The sequence below is a fragment of the Nerophis ophidion genome, linkage group LG15, assembly GCF_033978795.1.
Source record: "Nerophis ophidion isolate RoL-2023_Sa linkage group LG15, RoL_Noph_v1.0, whole genome shotgun sequence".
Taxonomy (NCBI): domain Eukaryota; kingdom Metazoa; phylum Chordata; class Actinopteri; order Syngnathiformes; family Syngnathidae; genus Nerophis; species Nerophis ophidion.
Window position 1 is genome coordinate 27116678 of NC_084625.1, and position 18959 is coordinate 27135636.

General features: G+C 39.6%; 1 protein-coding gene across 3 annotated transcripts in view; it reads right to left on the reverse strand.

Moving 5' to 3' along the window:
* The window catches only part of cntnap2a (contactin associated protein 2a), an 843773-nt gene that overhangs the window by 103332 nt on the left and 721482 nt on the right, over positions 1 to 18959 (reverse strand). For all 3 annotated transcript variants that reach the window (XM_061921961.1, XM_061921960.1, XM_061921959.1), the window contains exon 18: positions 14321 to 14491. In XM_061921961.1, coding sequence (XP_061777945.1) covers positions 14321 to 14491 — 171 coding nt within the window. The remainder of the gene's footprint in view (positions 1 to 14320; positions 14492 to 18959) is intronic.

The window sequence follows — 18959 nt, forward strand, 5'->3', positions numbered from 1 at the left end:
TACTGACCCACTGCATCTCTGTCTGGACTGGAGCCTGCAGTGCCTCAGACTGGAAGTCTCTGCCGAGAGTGGTGAGGACGGCAGAAATGATCACCAGGTCTCCTTTTCCTCCTGTCCAGGAGATCGCAAAAAGCCGCTGCCTGGCCAGGGATCAGAATATCTGTAGAGACTCCTACCACCCCCACCAAGGACTGTTTTCACTGCTGGACTCTAGAAAGAGGTTCCGGAGCCTCCATAGCAGAACCTCCAAGTTCTGTAACAGCTTCTTCCCTCAGGCCATAAGACTCTTGAACGCATCATAATAATCCCTTCAATTCCCCCCCAAAATGGATTAACTGGCTGGAATACAAAGACAATATAACATACATCCATAAACATGAATGCATATGCAAACGTGCAATATATTTATCTGTACAATAATCTATTTATTTATATATGCACCTTTTTGATTTGTTATCCTACACTACTATGAGCTAATGCGACAACATTTTGTTCTTATCTGTACTGTAAAGTTCAAATTTGAATGACAATAAAAAGGAAGTCTAGGTCTAAGTCTTTTATGTCGATTTTTTTAAAGGCATTTTAACTGTGTTTTAGAATGTTCTGTACTTTGATTATCATTATTTTTAATATTTTACCTTTGTATTTTGTAAAGTTAAAGTTAAAGTACCACTAATAGTCACACACACTCACACTAGGTGTGGTGAACTTATCCTCTGCATTTGACACATCCCCTTGTTCCACCCCCTGGGAGGTGAGGGGGGCAGAGAGCAGCAGCGGTGCCGCGCTCGGGAATCATTTTGGTGATTTAACCCCCAATTCCAACCCTTGATGCTGTGTGTCAAGCAGGGAGGAAATGGGTCCCATTTTTATAGTCTTTGGTATGACTCGGCCGGGGTTTGAACTCACTAACCTACCAATCGTGGGCGGAGACTCGAACAACAGGGCAACTGAGCAAGTTAAAGGTTATATTATGCACTATTTTTATGAATTTCTAACTGTAATATATTCTGTACTTATTGTGATTTTTCATCTTTTACTTTTCTGTTGAAATCTGTACAGCACTTTGGGGCAGTAGTCTGTTTTAAAATTGTGCTGCATAAATAAATACACCCTGACCTTGAGCTTCACGTGGTTTTACTGCACACACCTTTGGAAGACAAACATACGCTTTTGGCAGACTTCTTAAAAGTTGGTGCAGGGACGGGCGCAGTGACAGCACTTTTTTGTTACAAAGTCATTCTTCAGCTTGGCGTGTCTCAAAAAGAGGCAAGTTTGGCACACGGGCAGGCTAGCCTTTGACACCAAATGTCCACATCCACTTGGAATCCCAATGAGATGCAAATGTTCATGCATCTGCAAGTGCCAAGAGCCCTTCTCGCAATAATGCGGCGCCATGATTAAACTGAAGATTGGGATTTTAATTGCAATTTCAACACTCTTAATCAGAGTGAAATCCACTGTAGCCGCCCAGATAGTAATTTAGGCTGCGGGAACAGGATCACGACAACCTGCTGCATGACACGTCAAGAGAGTCCAAAAAGGGACGTTACGCAGATGTCCTAACATTTAGCAGCCATCAATAATGCTTCCATTTCCTTCTAACATCTGCTCCTGTTTTCCCTAAAAACGTTTAAGAGCATGAGATTTTTTGCTCATTAGTCTTGTCCAACCCTAATGCATTCCTTATATGATATCATGGTTCAGTTAGAAGGTTAGCGGCCGAACATATTGCTAGGGAGTTTTTTTTTTTACAACCATTTTTTTTTTTTTTAAATAAAATAGCATTGTTGCTTTTGTTTTCAACATTTTTATAGGATATGAACAAAGTGTACGCATTTTCTCTTAGGAAGTCTTTTGGCGCCATTGACTCCTTTTATAAGTGATATATTTTAACAGACTGAAATCATGCTATAATACAATGCTTTTTCCATGAAAACCAAACAAAAGTAATTCTTGCCAATTGAAAAACAAGAAAATATTGTTTTGGTGTAATATTGCCCCTTAACCACCAGATGACACCATATAACCATGATTAACAAATCTCAGAGCTTTGATGAGAGTAAATTTTTGAAAGTGCCATTAAAAATCTGGACCTGCAATGATATTGGGGAGTTAAATACAACATGGCAGATATACAAACCCCGTTTCCATATGAGTTGGGAAATTGTGTTAAATGTAAATATAAACAGAATACAATGATTAGCAAATCATTTTCAACCCATATTCAGTTGAATATGCTACAAAGACAACATATTTGATTTTCAAATCGATAAACATTTTTTTTTTTGCAAATAATCGTTAACTTTAGAATTTGATGCCAGCAACACGTGACAAAGAAGGTGGGAAAGGTGGCAATAAATACTGATAAAGTTGAGGAATGCTCATTAAACACTTATATGAAACATCCCACAGGTGTGCAGGCTAATTGGGAACAGTTGGGTGCCATGATTGGGTATAAAAGCAGCTTCCATAAAATGCTAAGTATTTCACAAACAAGGATGTGGTGAGAGTCATCACTTTGTAAGCAAATTGTCGAACAGTTTTAGAACAACATTTCTCAACGAGCTATTGCAAGGAATTTAGGGATTTTACCATCTACGGTCCGTAAAATCATCAAAAGGTTCAGAAAATCTGGAGAAACCACTGCACGTAAGTGATGATATTACAGACCTTTGACCCCTCAGGTGGTACTGCATCAAAAACCAACATCAGTGTGTGAAGGATATCACAACATTGACTGAGGAACACTTCATAAAACCACTGTCAGTAACTGCAGTTGGTCGCTACATCTGTAGCGATTGTAAATAATGTAAATAATTCAATGTATATACTATGATGATTAACCTGTGTGATGGCTGTTTAATGCTGATAGTATATATTTGTACCATGAATTGATTAACGTGGACCCTGACTTAAACAAGTTGAACAACTTATTTGGGTGTTACCATTCAGTTGTCAATTGTACGGAATATGTACTGAACTGTGCAATCTACTAATAAAAGTTTCAATCAATCAATCAATGTAAGTGCAAGTTAAAACTCTACGATGTAAAGCCAAACCCATTCATCAACAACACCCTGAAACGCCGCCAGCTTGGCTCACCTAAGATAGATAGATAGATAGATAGTACTTTATTGATTCCTTCAGGAAAATTAAAATTCCAGCAGCAGTGTACATAGTTGAGATCAATTTAAATTAAAGTAAAAAGTAAATAATGGGGGTTTAAATGGAAACAAAATAGAGAAATATTACAGTATGAATGAAAAATAAAAAGCAACAATGGGAATAAAAATATAACAGTAACATAAGAATATAACAAGACAAAGTAGGCAGTAGTGACCATGTTATGAAAATGTAATGCACTGTTATTGTTTTACATCCCCTGTCATCCTTGTACCCCCCTTCCCCCGCCCCCGAGAGGAGTTGTACAGTCTAATGGCATGTGGGACAAAGGAGTTTTTGAGTCTATTAGTCCTGCACTTGGGATGAAGCAGTCTAGCACTGAACAGGCTCCTCTGGCTACTGATAACGCTATGCAGAGGGTGACTGGCATCATCCAGGATGCTCACTAGTTTGTCAACAGTCCTCTTCTCTGCCACCGTCACCAGTGAGTCCAATTTCATTCCGATTGTAGAACCGGCCCGCCTGATCAGTTTCTCAAGTCTGGAGCTGTCCTTCTTAGATGTACTGCCCCCCCAGCACACTACCATGTACAAAAGAACACTGGCAACCACAGACTGGTAGTACATCCACAGGAGTTTTTTTTACAAATGTTGAAAGAGTGCAGTCTCCTGAGGAAGTACAGCCTGCTCTGTCCTTTCTTGTACTGGTGGTCCGTATGGACTGATGCAAAGTGGAAAGGTGTTCTGTGGTCTGACGAGTCCACATTTCAAATCATATTTGGAAACAGAGGACGAGGTTTCCTCCAGAACAAAGAGGAAAATAACCATTCGGATTGTTATAGGCGCAAAGTTCAAAAGTCAGCATCTCTTGTCATCCATATCTTGTCATCCAAGCAACGTTATCACGGACGCCCCTGCTTATTTCAGCAAGACAATGCCAAGTCACGTGTTACAACAGCGTAGCTTCGTAGTTAAGGAGTCCTGCCTACTTTTTCTGTCAATCTTGCTCGGAAGGCACTGTAAAAAGATTGTTTGTCAACTTGTATCAAAACCAACGCTGTCATGAATTGACATATCCATGGCTATAATTACCCAACCTCAAATATTCAACTCAACAACTTATTTAGAGAAATATTACATATTTTGCATTTTCCCATTATAAAAATACAATTCTTTTTGACAAAAAGGCCATAAACCCCCATAAACAACTAAAAAAATAAAAATCAATGAATAAATCTAAAGTTGTGACATGATTTCAAGGTATTGAAATTAAAATTAATAATAATCTGTGGCTGACTTTTAAGACTTATCAGTGGGTCCCTTTACGAACATGAGAGACAATGTGCGTCGCCAATCTTAAGGTTGCACAAGGGTTGAATGAACATGCATACTGTATTTAAAGTTCTTATACTGTACCTGCATATACCACACAATCAAATAAGATACAGCACATAAATAATTACGCTCAATGGTTTTATTGCATTTTTCAGTGGTGTAAAAATAATCTTGTGTCATACTGTGTGATGTTTCTAATACACAGGAACCATAACGTGAGAGTGCAACCCATATTTCCCTGGAAAATTATGCCTTAAAAGTTAAACAAAGATTAGTAATAAAACATAGCCTGCGTTCGCTAATACTAGAATAACATTCAAGTCATAAAATGTAAATGAAGTACTGTTGGCGCTTTTTGGATTCATTTTTAAAGAGGTTTATAGGTGGAATAGTGAACCTCCCATTGAATCATCTCTAAGACATTTATTTCCGAGTTAGAATGCATCAAAAACAACAAAAAAACATCTGTCATCTTGTCTCTCATAATGATTGTGAATGTTAAGGAAAATTCCAAGTGGTTCATTAAGGTGTTAAAGTCAGGGGAAAAAAAAAGTGCATGGAAGGAAATGTCTTTTAAAAATATCCCTTTCACCATCATAGGCGCCAGCGCCCCCCGCGACCCCGAAAGGGAATAAGCGGTAGAAAATGGATGGACTTTCACCATCTTGTGGAATACAATCGAACCATGCTCGTGTCTGCAGTGATCACTTTGTAAAATGTAAGAAAACAACATCATGCTTTTTGACGAAGTTTAATCAATGTCGGGCTCTGACTTTGATTTGATCATTGAATTTTGGTCATTTTCCAACCAATATTTCACAACACAAATACAACGTTGAAACAAAATGCTTTTTTACAACGTTTATTCAATGTCAGGTAAATGACGTTGATTTGACCATTGAAATTTGGTAATTTCCCAACCAACAACGAACATCCAATAATTGACATCAACGTTGTCTCAATTTAAAAATATAACTATTTTGCAGTGGTGTTTCAAAAGTCAGTTTTAAAGTACATGTACAGTATGTACAATCAACGTTGTATCAATGTCTTGTGCCTGCAGCGATAGTTGAAACAAGACCCTCGCCTCATGCGGTTTCTACCACCTTTGCGAGCAATGTATTTTGATTTTGCATCCTGGTTTTAAGAGCGTAATGACCTGCCCTTGCCTCTGATTGGCCCTACCCTGAGCTAATCAATACGGTTACAGAGCAAACATTTTTTCATTGATGGCATTATAAGAACTAAGAGAAAATTACCAAGGCAATAGATGTAAAACAGTGTGCAGTAGCAGTATTTACGGATTTAACAAAAACATTTGACACAATCAATTACAACATCTTAATTATTGAATTAGAATGGTATGGCATCGGAGGGCTAGCCCTGGACTGGATGAGAAGCTACTTAAACAGGAGGCAATATGTGAAGCTAGGTGAATACATGTCGATGACTCTAAAAATAACGTGTGGAGTTCCCTAAGGATCAATACTGGGACCAACATTGTTTAATAGAAATATAAACAATATTTTTCAGGTTACAAATAGCCTAAAATTACCCCGAAAGGGAATAAGCGGTAGAAAATGGATGGATGGATAGTATTATTCTCAGACGACACAACAGCATTGTGTTTGGGAGGGAACACACAGATGCTAATACAAATAATAACAGAAGAAATTAACAAAGTAAAAATATGATTTGACAAAAACAGACCATCTTTGAATCTCAGTAAAACTAAAATAATATTCGGTAAAAGCACAAAATAAAGTCAAACACAAATACAAATATATGGAGTAGATATTGAAAGGGAATAGGGAAACACATTTTTGAGTGTAATAATAGAGGTTTCAAAACAATCTGGAACTCCCATTCAAAAAATATATAACACAAAGAGCAAGACAAATTTCTATAATGACTAAAGCAAAATATGTTATGGAACAAAAATCCTTCCATATTCTCTACTGCTCCCTAGTATTACCATATTTGTGGTATTGTGCAGAAATATGGGGAAACTACAAAAGTACATTATATTCATTAATCGTGTTACACAAAAGGTAAATTAAGATAATACACAATTCTGGATATAGAGAACATTAAAACCCTTTATTCATTGAATCAAGAATGTACAACAATTTTTCTCAACGAAAAAAGAGAAATAGAATCTTAGAGAAAAATGTAACCTTAAACATTTGTATGCACACACACCACGAAAGACTTTCAGCATATAAGTATGTGGAATTACATTATTAAGTAAAGAAATGAAACAATGTACTTATGTGATGCATTTTAAGAAACTGTTCAAACTACAAGTGTTTACAAAGTACAGAGAATAATAGTGACTATTTGTACATAAACCAACTGATCAACATGGAGTTTCTTTGTACTTTTTTGTCCTGGTAATGGATGGATGGAGTTGCTGTTTGTGAGCGAAGTTTGTCAATGCAATGCCCAAAAAAATACCTGAGTTTTACCTAAACTTCCATTGGAGTGTGTTTGGCAGTAAAATTGGCCGCCTCGCATCACACATCTTTGCACCATGTAACCATAAGCGCCAACTTCCAGGTTTTCATGTGGTCATAAATAGTGTGAACAATCTTTATTAACTATAACGAGATACTTTTTAATTAATCACATGCGTTCAAGCATTAAACGTTGACAGCGCTAGTTTTTTCATATACATACGAGATATATCAAAATAATTTAGTTCCTATATGAAAAAACAAATATCAAAATAAAGTAATTGAGTTCAATTTAATCAGCCCTTTTAAGTCATAAAGCAGCTGTAAAAATATGCAATATTATTATTATTATTTTAATTTCTGACAGTTCAAATATGTTGACACGTGTAGGACGGAGGGTTATCAGTCCATTGTCTGTCTTTGAAGAGCTATCGCCTCCTTTCTCACAGCCATTTGTGCGTAACTGTGCCTGTTTGCAAAGATGCAAAACAGCTGCACAGAACAGTTTTAATCTTGATAAATCACATTGTGAGCGCTAAATTATTGTGTTTGCATCTCCTTTAAGTATTGTGGGCATTCTAATAATCAACATACAGTATATTCTGCATATAGATAAAAGCATTGTGCTCGTTATTTTGCTCAAGTTAGTACATGCGATGAGGTGGCGACTTGTCCAGGGTGCACCCCGCCTTCCGCCCGATTGTAGCTGAGATAGGCGCCAGCCCCCCCCGCGATCCCGAAAGGGAATAAGCGGTAGAAATGGATGGATGGATAGTACATGTTTTAATTAGGGCTGTCAAACGATTAAAAATAATACGCCTAGCGCAAGAGTCTAAAACCTTTACTACATACACATCATACACATTCCTCTCAAATATTGGTCACAATATCTGTTAGTGAGCATTTATTCTTTGCCAGGAAAATCCATCCCACCTCATAGGTGTGGCGTATTAAGATGCTGATCAAACAGCATGATTATTGCACAGCAGGGGCGTCGCCAGACATATTTCACTGGGACATGTGCCCCACTGTTGATCTTCAGTGCCCAGGTAAAAATTTCACCAATAAAAAAGAAACGCTTCAGAGTTTTAAGTCTACATAACATGGACAACAGCGCACATACTACTTAGTATGGTAATTGATTGCTACTGTATTCACTCCACAAAACAGTGAGCACATGGCTACTTAATATGGTAATTTATTCACGTGTGGATCGAGACTTCGGTTGAGAGAGAGAGAGAAAGGGGGGGGGGATTCGAATCACTGTGTGAGGCAGGTAACGTTAGCTAACAACAATTTGTTAATTACATTATTTTGATTTTGATTTGACTCAAACTGTAACTCCTAGATGGATTTAAAAAAGTTATTCGCGCGCAGCAGGGAAGAAGAGCGAGGAATGAGAGATGTAAGTGAAGTCCTAGCTAGCTAGGCAACATCATTGTCTTAAGTTGATGCTAAGTTAGCTAACGTTATTCCTTGTATCAAGACAAACATATTCATTTGCTGTAAGAGCTGTCGGGGGAATTTCCAATCAACATGAAACATAATGTTGGTTATTGTCTGCTGGTTCTGCATCAATGATGATTTGGAGTAAGCATGTGTGAGTTGAGTGCTTCTCAAATGGTTTATCTTCAGGCAGAAAAACATTTTTCCATATCATCAAGTCGTGAGCCAAATTTTTAAATCATTCAAGTTTATTTCACAGAAAAATAGCACAGCAGACTTGTCTTGTTAATCGGTGTGACTTTGACTAAAATAATCTTGTTTTGTCACCAGAAAAATGGCTACAGCTAAAGCATCTGGTTTTGTTTCCAGAAAAAATAGTAACATTTCTGTATTTGTTTTCAGAAAGATGGCTGAAAATATCGGGTTTTGTTGCCCCATTTAGATTTAAAAAAAATATATTTCCATGTCTGTCCTGAGTCCTCCTCCAACTTGTTAGTCGGTTTGCCTTTTGCTAAAATACTCACTAATAGTCACTAGAAAAATGGCTAAAAACATCTGGTTTTGTTGCCACAATTAGATTTTTTTCTCCCTAAACTTTTTTTTTTTTTTCATGCACACATCTGACTGCAACTCACTGAAAATGACACACAATCCACTTTTATGTCACGACCCAGCAGTTGGGAACCACTGGTCAACTGTATAACAGTTACTGTAATATTTCCATGTCCGTCCAGAGTGATTGACCACTATGCAAAAATGAAAAGGAGACGTTACAGTTTACTTCTCAGAAAATGATTCCCTGAACAGACACACAACAGTTGTTCATTTATTCTACTACTGTGGCTTTATTGTTTTGTGTATATTTTCCTAGTTTTGTGTGTCTGAAATAGGATTAGCCACATTGCCATAAATGGAAATTAAATAATATAAAAGAACCCAGAGATGTAAGGGTGCTTTATTTTTTGTTTTACTTTTGTAGATGTTAAATTTGCAGATGATTACTGCAATAAATATTTCAAAAAGATTCATTGCTCTTCCTTTTTGCTTTTACTAGTAGCAGTTTAGAAGTCTGGAGTAAAAAAGTGCACAAGTAGGTCAAATGCATTAGTTAATTTCAGGTGGTTAATAAAAGATCCATACAAAATAATCTGATATGATTTCATAGTTTAAAGCACTATTTATGTATTTTTTATGATAAATAAGTGCTAAAAATGTTTTTGCTTGCAAGCTTTGCACGCTCACATGAAGTATTTGTGCCCCAGGTGTGCCCCAGTACAGTAGTAGGTCTAGTGACGCCCCTGTTGCACAGGTGTGCCTTTGGCTGCCCACAATAAAAGGTAACTGTGAAGTGTGCAGTTTTGTTTTAGTAGAGGTATGGGGGGGTCATAAAAGCAGTCAATATCTGGTGTGACCATTATTTGCCTGACATAGAGTTCATCAGGTCGATTGTGGCCTGTGGAATGTTCGTCCACTCCTCTTGGAATGAATAAAGTACTATCTAATCTAATTTAACGGCTGTGCCAAGTTGCTGGATATTGGCAGGAACTGGAACACACTGTCGTATACGCCGATCCACAACATCCCAAACATGCTCAATGGGTGACATGTCCGGTGAGAACGCTGGCCATGCAAGAACTGGGATGTTTTCAGCTTCCGGGAATCATAGATCCTAGCAACATGGAGCCGTATATTGTCACACTGCAACATGAGGTGATAGTCTCGGGTGAATGGCACAACAATGTGTCAGAATCTTGCCAGGGTATCTCTGTGCATTCAAAATTATCAATAAAATGCACTTGCGTTCATTGTCCATAACCCATATCATAACCCCACCCCCACCATGGGCCACTCGATTCACAACGTTGACACCAACAAACCGCTCTGCCACACACGCTGTCTGCCATCTGCCCTGAACTGAGAAAACTCAGATTCATCTATGAAGAGAACCCCTCTCCAACATGCCAGACGACATCGAATATGAGCATTTACCCACTAAAGTCAGTTACGATGACGAACTGCAGTCAGGTCGAGACCCCGATGAGGACGGCGAGGCTTGAGACGGTTTCTCACAGTTTGTGCAGAAATGATTTGGTTATGCAAACCAATTGTTGCAGCAGCTGTCTGGGTGGCTGGTCTCATATGATCATAGAGCTGCATCTGCTGGATTTGGAAGTCCTGAGCTGGTGTGGTTACAAGTGGTCTGCGGTTCTGAGGCCGGTTAGATGTAATAGCAAATTCTCTGAAAAACGCCTTTGGAGACGGCTTATGGTAGAGAAATGGAAAGTCAATTCAGGGGCAACAGCTCTGGTGGACATTCCTGCAGTCAGCATTACAACCGCTCGCTCCCTCAAAACTTGCAATCTCTGTGGCATTGTGACGTGTGATAAAACTGGAAATTTCAGAGGGGCCTTTGATTGTGGCCAGCCAAAGGCACAGCTCTTTAATCAGCATCTTAATATGCCACATAGGTGGGATGGATTATCCTGGCAAAGAAGGAATGCTCACTAACAGACAGATTTGTGAACAATATTTGAGAGAAATAGGTATTTTGTGTATGCAGTAAAAGTTTTAGATCTTGGCGTTCAACTCATGAAAAATGGGAGCAAATACAGAAGGGTTCGGTTTACATTTTTGTTTAATGGTATGTGCGAGTTTACATACCTATTTAAGCACGTATTAACCTATGAATATACGTTTGTATGTCCTGTATATATATACGAATAATTGTGTGTTTGTATGTACAATATATTTGTTTCCCCAGCCACCCTGACAGCCCAACCCAAAACAGCAGGTGTGATACAAGGGACCCCCGGCCCCACGCAGGCAGGCCAGTCAGCAAGAAGACCCCCAGAACCTGTGACCTGTTTGAGAAGGTGTCTTGACATGTGTAAGATGTCGGACCCTACTGTTTGCAATAAAAAAATGTCACTTTGCGACTTCCTGCCTACCGTCTGTCATTTTTGTTGAGCTTTTATGCTATCCTACTAAAGCAGTCACAACAACAATCTACATTTTATGTGTTATCAATTCACCTTCTAAGTGAAGCTCCACCCACCTTAAAACAATTGGCTCAGCAGGCACTGATGTCCTATCACTGCAAAAAATAGTCCTTTTGTGTCAGGAAAACAACTTGCCGTGGTTTTGAACCTGATATTTGCATAATGTACCCTTTTCTTTGTCCATTTCTGCTCACTATTTTCCTGCTTGTGGCTCATCAGTATCATGGAATGCAGCAAAGTTTTCCCAGGCTACGGAAATACTCAAGGGTCAACATAGATGTGTGTGTGTGGTAATCAGAATCAGAATCAGACATACTGTGAGGAACACGCATGGCTGCAGTTGCATGACCCCGAGATGCAAGAATCCAGGAGAGCTGAGAGAAGTTATGAAGAATTTAATACTCATAAGAAAATAACAAAAGCAAACCTAAAGCAGTCGTGCATAGAGATGTTCCCGAAATAGATTTAACTTCGAACACTGAGGAATGCTTGAGTGAAAACATAAATACGCATGTGTTGATTGACAGCAGGTGTGAACCGCTGCCAATCAACGGAAAAAGAGAAATTAAAACAGGAAAAGCAACAAAATAAGAGCATTGAACAGGAAGTAAATACAAAAACGCGAAAAACTAACAGAAATGAAGTGACAGATTGTCACACATACTTTATTAATCCCCGAGGGTAAATTTAAATTTTCAGCATCGTGCATTAAAAAAATTGTGCTGTTATTGGAATTTATAGTTCCATCCATCCATCCATTTTCTACCGCTTGTCCCTTTTGGGGTCGCGGGGGGTGCTGGAGACTAGCTCAGCTGCATTCAGGCGGAAAGCGGGGTACACCCTGGACAAGTCGCCACCTCATCGCAGGGCCAACACAGATGGACAACATTCACACTCACATTCACACACTAGGGCCCATTTAGTGTTGCCAATCAACCTATCCCCAGGTGCATGTTTTTGGAGGTGTGAGGAAGCCGGAGTACACGAAGGGAACCCACGCATTCACTGGGAGAACATGCAAACTTCACACAGAAAGATCCCGAGCCCCGGATTGAACTCAGGACTACTCAGGACCTTCGTATTGTGAGGCAGATGCACTAACCCCTGTTACACCGCGCTGCCCGAACTTATAGTTAACACGATAAATTTGACAGCCCTAGTTTTAATACAATCTTTAGTAGATCAGGCTTTTAAGAATGTTCAACTTAAAGGCCTACTGAACAGAGATGTTCTTATTTAAACGGGGATAGCAGGTCCATTCTATGTGTCATACTTGATCATTTCACGATATTGCCATATTTTTGCTGAAAGGATTTAATAAAGAACATCCACGATAAAGTTCGCAACTTTTGTTCGCTAACAGAAATGCCCTGCCTCTACCGGAAGTCGCAGACGATGACGTCACATGTTGATGGCTCCTCACATCCTCACATTGTTTTTAATGGGCGCCTCCAACAAAAAGTGCTGTTCGAACCGAGAAAACGACAATTACCCCATTAATTTGAGCGAGGATGAAAGATTCGTGTTTGAGGATATTGATAGCGATGGACTAGAAAAAAAAAAAAAAAAGTTAAAAACGCGATTGCATTGGGACTGATTCAGATATTTTTGGACACATTTACTAGGACAACTCTGGGAAATCCCTTATCTTTCTATTGTGTTGATAGTGTTTTAGTGAGTTTAATAGTACCTGATAGTCGGAGGTGTGTGTCCACGGGTGTCTTGACGCCTGTGTCTCAGGGAAGTCGACAGCAGCTTTATGGACGGCGCAAGCTCAGCTGATCTCCGGTAAGAAGCGACTTTTTACCACAATTTTCTCACCGAACTGGGAAATCCCTTATCTTTCTATTGTGTTGCTAGTGTTTTAGTGAGTTAAATAGTACCTGATAGTCGGAGGTGTGTGTCCACGGGTGTCTTGACGCCTGTGTGTCAGGGAAGTTGACAGCAACTTTATGGACGACACAAGCTCAGCTGATCTCCGGTAAGAAGCGACTTTTTACCACAATTTTCTCACCGAACCTGCTGGTTGACATTCGGTCGGGATCCATGTTCGCTTGACCGCTGCGATCCATAGTAAAGTTTTAGCTCCGGGAATTTTAAACAAGGAATCACCGTGTGTTTGTGTGGCTAAAGGCTAAAGCTTCCCAACTCCATCTTTCTACTTTGACTCCTCCAATATTAATTGAACAAATTGCAAAAGATTCAGCAACACAGATGTCCAAAATACTGTGTAATTATGCGGTTAAAGCAGACGACTTTTAGCTGTGTGTGTGTGCAGCGCTCATATTTCCTAACAGTCCGTGACGTCATGCGTACATGTCATCATTACGCGACGTTTTCAAGAAGAAACTCCCGGGAAATTTAAAATTGCAATCTAGTAAACTAAAAAGGCCGTATTGGCATGTGTTGCAATGTTAATATTTCATCATTGATATATAAACTATCAGACTGCGTGGTGGGTAGTAGTGGGTTTCAGTAGGCCTTTAAATCATTGCTTGTTAATAAAGGTTTTATGACGGCACTAGTTTTTAGTGGGTGACATTTTTTTTTACTTTGCATTGTTTCTAACAGAGACAAGATTGAACAGGAGCACCTAAAGAAGCTTTCTGCGAAGGTGTGCATTTATGCTTGCATTATTTTTTTCCCCGGTAAAATTATTGACAAGCTGCATAGAGAGAGAGAAGTGTGAGAAAAACAGAGAAAACCACAGTGACATACACTCTGCGGGTAAGTCCTCATGTGTGTCATGGCATTAAAAGCTTATGGGGGAGAATGTTGAAGAGGTTGAAATGTTTTTTTGTGTTGGGTAAAATACAGGCAGAGAAAGCCTGGGGTGATTGGATTTTGTCAGTGGATTTAACACGACTCACACTATTAACGCAATTAGCAATGAATTTCAATTACCCCCCGGATACATAATTGCTCTCTGTCAATTGATTTGTGTGTGGGCGTAACTTACATTTCAGCTCCAGACGTATGAAGTCTGTGTTGCCAAGGTTCTCCAGGAAGACGCCATAAGGCGCGCTGGTCTTGAAATAGAAGGAGATGTCGGCACTGGTCTCCGCTTGGAAGGTGGCGAAGTGGAGGTAGGACGACGGCGTGGTGAATGAAGCAGCGTTCCAGTAGTTATCTGTGAAAACACATGGCAAGCCACTGAATTACAGCTGGACGCATTTAAAAAAGTCAAAAGTTTAATTCTTAATTTCCGTATATCTACTTGTCTATTATCAAAGCCCAATTTCTATATGTGCCACATTTAATTAAAATGAAAACTCATCATTTCTCTTTGTAATACTGAGTATAATGAAACATTTATCATGATTCCCAAAAAAAAGCAGGAGCACAATGTCCTCATTTCTTTTCATTCCGAGGAGGCGAAAAGAGAGAAAATGTTGCTCTGCTTCTTCTGATAACAACTTTTCTAATGACTTGTGATTGAAGCCAACGCGGCGGCTGCTAATGAAGACAAATTGGCTTCATGCTAAAACAGCTGCTGATGAATTATCTGACTCTGCTTGAAGGGGAGACGCCGCCGCTGCCACCTCGCCTTTCCGTGTTCCAGCGCTAAGGGTAGTTGGGGGGAGGAAGGCGGGATACAATGTCAGAGTGGGAGGAAATATGGAAGTGTCATCCAAAATGATTCACCTCTTCATCCCATGTTTACCGGAGAAAATAGAAGCACTGCATTTATGGAGACATATGTGTGTCTTTTATGCAACCAAACAAAAAAAGAATAATAAAATATTAGCTAAAAAAAAATTTGGGGAAATAAAAATAAATAAAAATCAAACAGTAACAGTTATGGTTAGAAATATTTTTTTGGGTTATGACCCAACTTCATTCTTGTGGACGGGGTCTCCTCTGAACCCCTTGTTAGAAGTGTCACGATCTGTTATGTGGACTTTTGACTTTGTTTGAGCACTACCTTGTTTGTATTTGTCACTTTGGCGACTTCATTTGTTTCACCTGCACTGACTTTCTGACGCACACCTGTTTTCGATTATTGTTTGAGTATTTAAACCTGCCGGCTACCTGTGTTCGTCCTGGATGTTTTGTTTGCTCCATGCAACTGGGTGGCAACTTTGCGCATCAATATGCGTCCCAAACGCAACAAGAAGCCTTTTCATTGGCGATAGTGTGAACATAGGGACATAAACTATATTGTCAAAAGTATTTGGCCACCTGCCTTGACTCACATATGAACTTGAAGTGCCATCCCATTCCTAACCCATAGGGTTCAATCTGATGTCGGTCCACCTTTTACGGCTATTACAGCTTCAACTCTTCTGGGAAGGCTGTCCACAAGGTTGCAGAGTGTGTTTATGGGAATTTTTGACCATTCTTCCAAAAGCACATGTTGGTCGAGAAGGCCTGGCTCTCAGTCTCCATTCTAATTCATCCCAAAGGTGTTCTATTGGGTTCAGGTCAGGACTCTGTGCAGGCCAGTCAAGTTCATCCACAGCAGACTCTGTCATCCATGTCTGGTGCACAGTCATGTTGAAAGAGGAAGGGGCCCACTCCAAGCTGTTCCCACAAGGTTGGGAGCATGGAATCGTCTAAAATGTTTAGGTATCCTAGCCCATTCCTTCACAAATATTTGTACAAACAGTCTCCATGCCTAAGTGCTTGATTCTATACACCTGTGGCTGGGCCAAGTGATTAAGACACCTGATTCTCTTCATTTGGACGGGTGGCGAAATACTTTTGGCAATATAGTGTACATTGCTAACTACTTCCGCGCTCGGCACATTTGGAGGGAAAATACCAAATCCCAGGGTTGAGTGATATCAACCAATAACAAGGTTTGTAACATATTGTTCAGAAGAGGCCCTGCCCGCGAGATTGAAGTTGTGACGCCAGCAAAAAACTTGGTTTACAACCAAAAGACTTGCATTTTTAACCCTAACAAAAAAATAAGATTTGCAAACCCAAAAACACAACAATATATAACTGTAAAAAAAAAAGATGATTTTTAACCAATGAACCACATCTTTTTTTCAAATCCATCTTGTTCGCAAATTATTATTTTGGTTGCCAATCCATTATTTTTGTTTGCAAACATTTGTTTTTGGAGGAAATGTTTTTCTGTTTGGTTGCATACAATGACAAAAAATACTTCCATTTCAATAGACTTTGAAATCAATTAGCCAAATACATTTAAAAAGCATACATTTTTGGTAAAGGGGTCTCGTGTAACCGTCAGGCCTATTAGAGCTGCTGTATTACCACTTCGCTCCTCATGAGGCAGCAATGAGCTACTCCTGTTCAGGAACCGGAAAGAAAAATACATTTTGAAAAAAAATCAAGCATTTTGAGAGAAGCTATATCTTAACAGGCGATGAAAAAAATCCCAATTAATGTTGATATTTTTTTCCAAAACACTGATTGTTACTACTTTTTTCAGAATTGTATTTATTACAGAATTGTAAAATTAGGTCACCTGGCGCACCTCATTCTTCTTCTCCTAACCTGCTGAGCACTTGTCAAAACATGCACCCCAACTATTTTGCCTGTTTTATTATTATTCCGACAAATACACCTCAGGGTGAACTCTGTAGTTACAACCTAAATTCCGATCCAATGAATTGAATGGACTTGAAATATCACATAGCTTGACGTACTCACCAAGACATTCACTGTAAGTTTAGCGTGTTCGGCTCAATCACGGTGAAATTTGGCACGCAACATTAATTTTGCCTAAAACCTGTCTCTTTTTTCTGTGTATTCTAAATAGAGAAAAACAGCAAGAAGAGCCAGCTAACAATCCAGGTAATAAGGACTAACCTACCTGTATTTAATCCAGAAAACCCTCTTAAAAAACCTCCAACACTGTTTTAAATACAGTGCATGCTGTAAGTCTGTTTGTAATGTTGTAACAGGCACACTCATGATAACATGTAATATTTACAGTGTTTTGGTCATTTTAAGGATTACCAGAACTTCTTTCCTGGGTGCATTGATTTCACACAGCACATGGCAATGATCGCCAAATCAGTTCATAACAACATTGAAAACATGTTTTGTGTTTGTTACCACTAGTCATGTCAGACTTTGTGAGAGCCTTGGAGCGTTACAATTGAGCACTGTTGCTAAATGTTTCAAATAAGAACATAAAACAGTGACATACATTGTCCAATCTTACTGGGATGGTTGTATTTTTCAGCACATATTTTCTCCCTCAGCTGAGAAATCCAGAATAATTTTCATTTTTTAGATTAAAAACAAACAAAAACAACGCCTCCAGCAATGTAGCGATGGTTTTATGCTGTTCCATTTGTTGAGAGGCGTATAGTATCAAGTTGACACCGTGTCGATATTCAAAGATGATTAACTTTTCAGGCTTGATGCCACAACCTTCTACTATAAAAGTGGAGTGCATAATATAAAATGGATTATTGCATTTTCTAATGTCAAATGCAATACAGCAGCTGCAGAAGTAGCTCAAGTTACTTTTTTATTTTATGGCAGGTCACAACAACCAACATTATTAGCATCACAAGCTAGCTAGTAGTTGACAACTCGCCATTGGTCGGAAAAGTAGTTCTTCAGTGTTAGCTCTTGCAATATAAATGTTAAGAGGGATGTAAATCTCTTTGTGATGGGCGATTCGATTCGCAACACGATACATGGGCTACAATGTGATTTATAAACCATTCATTTATAAAACAGAACGATTCAATTCGTTTTAGTGTATCAACGATTTATTGAGACTTGATACAGTGTATAAAATATGTAATTCTATTGTTAACATTTGTTGATGGACACATTCTTTTTTTACTCTACAAAATGACAAAAACATTCTTTTCTATGCACATTCTGCTCCTCATGTGAGAGCAGGGGTGTCAAACGTACGGCCCGCGGGTTGGATCACGCTCACGAACAGGTTTTATCCGGCCCGCGGGATGAGTTTGCTGAGCATAAAAATGAGCCGAAATTTTTGAATGAAAGAAACTCCATCCATCATCTTCCGCTTATCCGAGGTCGGGTCGCGGGGGCAACAGCCTAAGCAGGGAAACCCAGACTTCCCTCTCCCCAGCCACTTCGTATAGCTCTTCCCGGGGGATCCCGAGGCGTTCCCAGGCCAGCCGGGAGACATAGTCTTCCCAACGTGTCCTGGGTCTTCCCCGTGGCCTCCTACCGGTTGGACGTGCCCTAAACCCCTCCCTAGGGAGGCGTTCGGGTGGCATCCTGACCAGATGCCCGAACCACCTCATCTGGCTCCTCTCGATGTGAAGGAGCAGCGGCTTTACTTTGAGTTCCTCCCGGATGACAGAGCTTCTCACCCTATCTCTAAGGTAGAGCCTCGCCACACAGCAGAGGAAACTCATTTCGGCCGCTTGTACCCGTGATCTGGTCCTTTCGGTCATGACCCAAAGCTCATGACCATAGGTGAGGATGGGAACGTAGATCGACCAGTAAATTGAGAGCTTTGCCTTCCGGCTCAGCTACTTCTTCACCACAACGAATTGGTACAACGTCCGCATTACTGAAGTCGCCGCACCGATCCGCCTGTCGATCTCACGATAACCGGTTTATTAATATTTGTTAATATTTTGGTACCGGTGCCAAAATAATTGTGGTACTTTTTGTTACTTTTC